Genomic DNA, 8,698 nt, shown 5'->3' with positions numbered 1-8,698 from the left:
GAGTCTTCTCCAACACCACAGTTCAAAAGCATCAGTTCTTCGGCGCTCAGCTTTCTTTATAGTCCAACTCTCACATCCATACATGACTCCTGGAAAAACCATGGCCTTGACTAGATAGACCTTTGTTGGCAAAGTAATGTCTCTGCTTTTTAATATGCTTTCTAGGTTAGTCATAAACTTTCCTTCCAAGGAGTAAGTGTCCTTTAATTTCATGGCTGCAATCACTATCTGCAGAGATTTTTGAGCCCCCTCAAATAAAGTCTGCCACTGTTTCCACTGTTTCCCCCTATATTTGCCATGAAGTGATGGGACTGGATGCCATGATCTTAGTTTTCTGAACGTTGAGCTTTAAGCCAACTTTTTCACTCTCCTCTTTCACTTTTTCAAGAGGCTTTTTAGTTCCTCTTCACTTTCTGCCATAAGAGTGGTATCTACATATCTGAGGTTATTGATATTTCTCCCAGCAATCTTGATTCCAGCTTGTGCTTCATCCAGCCCAGTGCTTCTCATGATCTAGTCTGCATATAAATTAAATAAGCAGGGTGACAATATACAGCCTTGATATACTCCTTTTTCTTTTTGGAACCAGTCTGTTGTTCCAAGTCGAGTTCTAACGGTTGCTTCCTGGCCTGCATACAGATTTCTCAAGAGGCAGGTTAGGTGGTCTGGTATTCCCATCTCTTTCAGAATTTTCCACAGTTTATTGTGATCCACATAGTCAAAGGCTTTGGCATAGTCAATACAGCACAAATAGTTGTTTTTCTGGAACTCTCTTGCTTTTTCGATGATCCAGCGGATGTTGGCAATTTGATCTCTGGTTCCTCTGCCTTTTTTAAAACCAGCTGGAACATCTGGAAGCTCATGGTTCACGTATTGCTGAAGCCTGGCTTGGAGAATTTTGAGCATTTCTTTGCTAGCATGTGAGATGAGTGCAATTGTGTGGGAGTTTGAACATTCTTTGGCATTGCCTTTCTTTGCGATTGGAATGAAAACTGACCTTTTCCAGTCCTGTGGCCACCGCTGAGTTTTCTAAATTTCCAGACACATTGAGTGCAGCACTTTCATAGCATCATCTTTCAGGATTTGAAATAGTTCAACTGGAATTCCATCACCTCCACTAGCTTTGTTTGTAGTGATGCTTCTGAAGGCCCACTTGACTTCACCTTCCAGGATGTCTGGCTTTAGGTGAGTGATCACACCATTGTGATTATCTGGGTCGTGAAGATCTTTTTTGTACAGTTCTGTGTTTTCTTGCCACCTCTTCTGAATGTCTTCTGCTTCTGTTAGGTCCATACCATTTCTGTCCTTTATCGAGCCCATCTTTGCATGACATGTTCTCTTGGTATTTCTAATTTTCTTGAAGAGATCTCTAGTCTTTCCCATTCTATTGTTTTCCTCTATTTCTTTGCACTGGAAGACAGTATGGAGATGCCTGAAAAACTAAAATAGAACTGACATACAACTTAGCAATCCCATTCCTGGGCTTGTACCGAAAGAAAACCGTAATTCAAAAAGATACATGTTCTCCAATGTTCAGAGCCGACTTGTTTACAATAGCAAAGACTTGGAAGCAATCCAACTGCCCATTAACAAATGATTGGTTTAGGAAGATGTGGCATATATATATAGAATGGAATATTACTCAGTCATAAAATAGAATGAAATTCTGCCATTTGCAGCTGTGTGGATGGACCTAGAGAATATTATGTTTAGTGAAATAAGCCAGAGAAAGACAAATACCAAATGATACCACTTTTTTGTGAAATCTAAAAAATGCAAATGAATGTACGTGCAAAACAGAAACAGACTCACAGAGAAAACACACTTGTGGTTACCAACGGGGAGAGGGAAGTGCAGAAGGATAAACTGGGGATTAACAGATACAAACTACTGTGTATAAAATAAACAGCAAAGATACACTGTATAGCAGGGGAATTATACCCATTATCTTCTAATTACAGTGTAGTATACCACTTCTGGACATGGAATAACAATTGGTTCTAAATAGGAAAAGGAGTACGTCAAGGCTGTATATTGTCACCCTGCTTATTTAACTTCTATGCAGAGTACATCATGAGAAACGTTGGGCTGGAGGAAGCACAAGCTGGAATCAAGATTGCCAGGAGAAATATCAATAAACTCAGATATGCAGATGACACCACCCTTATGGCAGAAAGTGAAAAAGAACTAAACAGCTTCTTGATGAAAATGAAAGAAGACAGTGAAAAAGTTGGCTTCAAGCTCAACATTCAGAAAACTAAGATCATGGCGTCTGTTCCCATGACTTCATGGCAAATAGATGGGGAAACAGTGGCTGACTTTATTTTTCTTGGCTCCAAACTCACTGTGGATGGTGACTGTAGCCATGAAATTAAAAGTCGCTTGTTCCCTGGAAGAAAAGTTATGACCAACCTAGGCAGCATATTAAAAAACAGGGACATTACTTTGCCAACAAAGGTCCATCTAGTCAAGGCTATGGTTTTTCCAGGAGTCATATATGGATGTGAGAGTTGGACTGTAAAGAAAGCTGAGTGCTGAAGAATTGATGCTTATGAACTGTGGTGTTGGAGAAGACTCTTGAGAGTCCCTTGGACTGCAAGTAGATCCAACCAGTTCATCCTAAAGGAAATCAGTCTTGAATATTCATTGGAAGGACTGATGTTAAAGCTGAAATTCCAGTACCTTGGCCACCTGATGCGAAGAGCTGACTCATTGGAAAAGACCCTGATGTTGGGAAAGATTGAAGGCAGGAGGAGAAGGGGACGACAGAGGATGAGATGGTTGGATGGCATCACCGACACAATGGACCTGAGTTTTGGTGGACTCTGGGAGTCAGTGATGGACAAGGAGGCCTGGTGTGCTACAGTTCATAGGGTCACAAAGAGCCAGACATGACTGAGCGACTGAACTGAACTGATACCACTTCAGGATTCTTGCCTTGAGAAACCCATGAACAGTATGAAAAGACAAAAAGATAGAACACTGAAAGTTGAACTCCCCAGGTTGGTAGGTGCCCAATATGCTACTGGAGATCAGTAGAGAAATAACTCCAGAAAGAATGAAGGGATGGAGCCAAAGCAAAAATGACACCCAGCTGTTAATGTGACTGGTGATGGAAGCAAGGTCCGATGCTGTAAAGAGCAGTATTGCATAGGGACCTGGAATGTTAGGTCCGTGAGTCAAGGCTAATTGGAAGTGGTCAAACAGGAGATGACAAGAGTGAACATCCACATTCTAGGAATCAGCAAACTAAAATGGACTGGAATGTGTGAATTGAACTCAGAAGACCACTATATCTACTACTGTGGGCAGGAATCCCTTAGAAGAGCCCTCGTAGTCAAGAAAAGAATCCAAAATGCATTAGTTGGCTGCAATCTCAAAAATGACAGAATGATCTCTGTTCATTTCCAAGGCAAACCATTCTATATCACGCTAATCCAATTCAATATCACAGTCAGTGCCCCAAACAGTAATGCTGAAGAAGCTAACATTGAACCCTTCTGTAAACACCTACAAAACCTTTCAGAACTAACACCCCCAAAACGATGTCCTTTTCATTATAGGGACTGGAATGCAAAAGTAGGAGGTCAAGACATACCTGGAGTAACAGGCAAATTTGGCCGTGGTATACAGAGTGACACAGGGCAAAGGCTAATAGAGTTTTGCCAAGAGAACGCACTGGTCATAGCAAACACCCTCTTCCAATAGACAAGAGAAGACTCTACACATGGACATCAGCAGATGGTAAACACTGAAATCAGATTGAGTATATTCTTTGCAGCCAAAGATGGAGAAGCTCTATACAGTCAGCAAAAACAAGACCTGGAGCTGACTGTGGCTCAGATCATGAACTCCTTAATGCCAAATTCAGACTTAAATTGAAGGAAGTGGGGAAAACCAGTAGACCATTCAGGTATGACATAAATCATATCCCTTACAGTGGAGTGAGTGAAGTAGCTCAGTCGTGTCCGACTCTTTGCGACCCTGTGGACTGTAGCCCACCAGGCTCCTCCGTTCATGGGATTCTCCAGGCAGGAATACTGGAGTGGGTTGCCATTTCCTTCTCGAGGGGATCTTCCCAACCCAGGGATTGAACCCAGGTCTCCCGCATTGCAGGCAGATACTTTAACTTCTGAGCCACCAGGGAAGTGACAAATAGATTGAAGGGATTACATCTGATAGAGTGCCTGAAGAACTATGGACAGAGGTTCATGTCATTGTATAGGAGACAGGGATCAAGACCATCCCCAAGAAAAAGAAATGCAAAAAGGCAAAATGGTTGTCTGAGGAGGCCTTACAAATAGCTGTAAAAAGAAGGGAAGCAAAAGGCAAAGGAGAAAAGGAAAGATGTACACATTTGAATACAGAGTTCCAAAGCATAGCAAGGAGAGATACGAAAGCCTTCCTTAGTGATCAGTGCAAAGAAACAGAGGAAAACAATAGAATGGGAAAGACTAGAGATCTCTTCAAGAAAATTAGAGATAGCAAGGGAACATGTCATGCAAAGATGGGCTCAATGAAGGACAGAAATGGTATGGACCTAACAGAAGCAGAAGATATTCAGAAGAAGTGGCAAGAATACACAGAAGAACTGTATAAAAAAGATCTTCATGACCCAGATAATCACAATGGTGTGATCACTCACCTAAAGCCAGACATCCTGGAAGGTGAAGTCAAGTGGGCCTTCAGAAGCATCACTACGAACAAAGCTAGTGGAGGTGTTGGAATTCCAGTTGAGCTATTTCAAATCCTGAAAGATGATGCTATGAAAGTGCTTCACTCAAAATGTCAGCAAATTTGGAATACTCAGCAGAGGCCACAGGACTGGAAAAGGTCAGTTTTCATTCCAATCCCAAAGAAAGGGAATGCCAAAGAACGTTCAAACTCCCACACAATTGCATTCATCTCTCTCGCTAGCAAAGTAATGCTCAAAATTCTCCAAGCCAGGCTTCAGCAATACGTGAACCGTGAACCTCCTGATGTTCAAGCTGGTTTTAGAAAAGGCAGAGGAACCAGAGATGAAATTGCCAGCATCTGGTGGATCACTGAAAAAGCAAGAGAGTTCCAGAGAAACATCTATTTCTGCTTTATCGACTGTACCAAACCCTTTGACTGTGTGGATCACAATAAACTGTGGAAAATTCTGAAAGAGATGGGAATACCAGACCACCTAACCTGCCTCTTGAGAAATCTGTATGCAGGTCAGGAAGCAACAGTTAGAACTGGACTTGGAACAACAGACTGGTTCCAAATAGGAAAAGGAGTATATCAAGGCTGTATATTGTCACCCTGCTTATTTAACTTACATGCAGAGTACATCATGAGAAACACTGGACTGGAAGAAGCACAAGCTGGAATCAAGATTGCCGGGAGAAATATCAATAACCTCAGATATGCAGATGACACCACTCTTACATGGAAAAACTTGAAGAACTGAGGAGTCTCTTGATGAAAATGAAAGAGGAGAGTGCACTCCACATTCAGAACTCAACATTGAAAAACTCAACATTCAGAAAACTAAGATCATGGCATCTGGTCCCGTCACTTGACGGCGAATAGATGGGGAAGCAATGGAAACAGTGACAGACATTTTTTCGGCTCCACAATCACTGCAGATGGCGACTGCAGTCATGAAATTAAAAGATGCTTGCTTCTTGAAAGAAAAACTATGAGAAACCTAGACAGCATATTAGACATTACTTTGCTGACAAAGGTCTGTCTAGTCAAAGCTATGGTTTGTTTCCAGTAGTTGGACTATAAAGAAAGCTGAGCACCAAAGAATTGATACTTTTGAACTGTGATGTTGGAGAAGAGTTTTGAAAGTCCCTTGGACTGCAAGAAGATCAAACCAGCCAATCCTACAGGAAATAAGACCTGAATATTCTTTGGAAGGACTGATGCTGAAGCTTTATCTCCAATACTTTGGACACCTGATACAGAGAACTGACTCATTGGATAAGACCCAAATTCTGGGAGAAATTGAAGGCAGGAGGAGAAAATGATGACAGAGGTTGAGATTTTTGGATGCACATGAGTTTGAGCAAGCTCTGGGTGTTGGTGATGGACAGGGAAGCCTGACGTGCTGAAGTCATTCAGGTTGCAAAGAGTTGGACACGACTGAGTGACTGAACTGAACTGAACTGATACCTGAAACTACTGTAGTACTGTAAGTGAACTTTTTATTCAATAAAAATAATAAGAAAAATAGAATATCTGGAATTTTAGATAATAGGAAATGCTAGAGAGAAAAAAGCAGAATGGAGATTGATAAGGTATGTCAGAGAGGGTTGAAATTTTCATTTTGATAAGAGTTGAAGATCTCATTTGGAAAGTAATTTTTTGGTAAAAGCTTGAAAGGAATGGGAGAATTTACATATCTGAAAGAAGAAAATTTGAAGCAGAGAAAAAACCAAATGCAAAAGACCTGAGGTGACAACATGCCTGATAACATCTTTGAGGCGAAGATTAGTGTGGAAAAGGAAAGGGATTGATAGTCGGAAATGAGGTTAGAGTGTTAGGGTTAGATCATGTAGAGTCTTAAAGTCATAATAAGGGCACTGACTTGTGTGTGCATGTAACAGTTTCATTTAGGTATAATTCACATACTGTAAAAGTCACTTTTAAAAATGTACGATTCAGCTTTTCCTCCCTGGCTGCTTGAAGATCAGCTGCCATCATGCACGACCCAGTAACTATCCAGACTAGGAAGTTCATGACCAACCGACTGCTTCAGCGGAAACAAATGGTCATCGATGTTCTTCACCCTGGAAAGGCAACAGTACCTAAAACAGAAATTCGGGAAAAACTGGCTAAAATGTACAAGACCACACCAGATGTCATCTTTGTATTTGGATTCAGAACTCATTTTGGTGGTGGCAAGACAACTGGCTTTGGCATGATTTACGATTCCTTGGATTATGCGAAGAAGAATGAGCCCAAACATAGGCTTGCAAGACATGGCCTGTATGAGAAGAAAAAGACCTCAAGAAAACAGCGAAAGGAACGCAAGAACAGAATGAAGAAAGTCAGGGGGACTGCAAAGGCCAACGTTGGTGCTGGCAAAAAGAAGGAGTAAAGATTCTGCAGTGACTGTATCTGTGGTGACTGTGCAGATTTTTCATGAAAGAGAAAATAAACTAAGACCTTTTACAAAAAAAAAAAAAGTACGATTCAGGGCTGGTCCACTGGTTAAGAATCTGCCAGCCAATGCAGGGAACACGGGTTCAATCCCTGCTCCAGGAAGATCCCACATGCCACGGAGCAACAGTGCCCACGCACCACCACTACTGATCCTGTGCTCTAGAGCCGGGAGCCGCAGCTCCTGAGCCCCTGTGCCCTAAGGCCCACACTCCACAAGAGAAACCAGTGCAGTGAGAAGCCTTTGCGCCACGACAAAGAGCAGCCCCCTCTCATCCCAACTAGAGAGAGCCCACTCGCAGCAGTGAAGACTCACCACAGCCAAAACATAAAATAAGTAAGTCTGTCTAAAAAATGTACAATTCAGTGGCTTTTTGTATGTTCATAGAGTTTTGCAACCATTGTCATAATCAATTTTAGAACGTGTTCATCACTCGCAAAAGAAACCCCATACTCATTAGTAGTCACTCAGCATTCTGTCACTCTCCTCTGCCCCAACCCTGTGTAACAATTTACTTTCTTTATAGATCCACCTATTCAGAACATCTCATCTCATATAAATGAAATAATATTTGGTCTTTTGTGACTGGCTTCCTTCACTTACCATGATGTTTTCAAGGCTTATCTATGATGTAGCATATACTGGTACTTCATTCCTTTTTATAGCTGAATAATATTCAATTGTATGGTGGTACATTTTTTTATCCAGTGATCAGTTGATAGAGATTTGCATTGTTTCCATCTTCTGACTGTTTGAGCCTTCATTTATAGGTCTTTGTGTGGATATATGTTTTTATTTCTCTTGGGTATATATCTAAGAGTAGAATTGCTAGGAAGTTCCCATACTCCTTTCCAAAGTGACTGTACTATTTTACATTCCCATAGTAATGTGTAAGGTTTCCAATTTCTTCACAACCTTGTCAATACTTGTTATCTGTCTTTTCAGTTATAACCATCCTAATGGATATGAAATTGTATGTCATTGGGGTTTTGATTTACATTTCCCTGATGGTTCATGATATTCACTAGTTTTTCATGTGCTTATTAACTGTATCTCTTCTTTGAAGAAATGTCTGTTCAGTTCTTTTACTCATTTCAAGTTTGATTATTTGTCTTATTATAAGAGTTTTTATATATTCTGGATACAGGTCACTTATCAGACATACGTATCTTTTCCCATTCTGTGGGTTGTCTTTTTACTCCCCGGTGGCTCAGATGGTAAAGTGTCTGTCTTCAGTGTGGGAGACCTGGGTTCGATCCCTGGGTCGGGAAGGTTCCCTGGAGAAGGAAATGGCAACCCACTTCAGTACTCCTGCCTGGAAAATCCCATGGATGGAGGAGCTTGGTGCAGGCCACTGTCCATGGGGTCGCAAAGAATCGGGCACAACTGAGTGACTTCACATTACCTTTGAAGGTCCATCTAGTCAAAGCTATGGTTTTTCCAGTAGTCATGGATGGATGTGAGAGTTGGATCATAAAGAAAGCTGAGCGCTGAAGAATTGATGCTATTGAACTGTGGTGTTGGAGAAGAATCTTGAGAGTCCCTTGGATTGCAAGGAGA

At 41.4% G+C, this 8,698-nt stretch overlaps 1 protein-coding gene across 1 annotated transcript; it reads left to right on the top strand.

Moving 5' to 3' along the window:
• The first annotated feature begins 6,676 nt into the window (after nt 1–6,676).
• On the top strand, nt 6,677–7,109 carry LOC128049480 (40S ribosomal protein S24-like). The gene has a single exon (XM_052641745.1). It carries the CDS (start codon nt 6,677–6,679, stop codon nt 7,073–7,075), a length of 399 nt encoding a protein of 132 aa, XP_052497705.1. The 3' UTR covers nt 7,076–7,109.
• The last annotated feature ends 1,589 nt before the right edge of the window (nt 7,110–8,698 follow it).

The sequence above is a fragment of the Budorcas taxicolor genome, chromosome 1 (genome assembly GCF_023091745.1).
Source record: "Budorcas taxicolor isolate Tak-1 chromosome 1, Takin1.1, whole genome shotgun sequence".
Taxonomy (NCBI): Eukaryota; Metazoa; Chordata; class Mammalia; order Artiodactyla; family Bovidae; genus Budorcas; species Budorcas taxicolor.
Note: the sequence above shows the minus strand (reverse complement) of the source record. Positions and strands in the feature narration are given on the sequence as shown.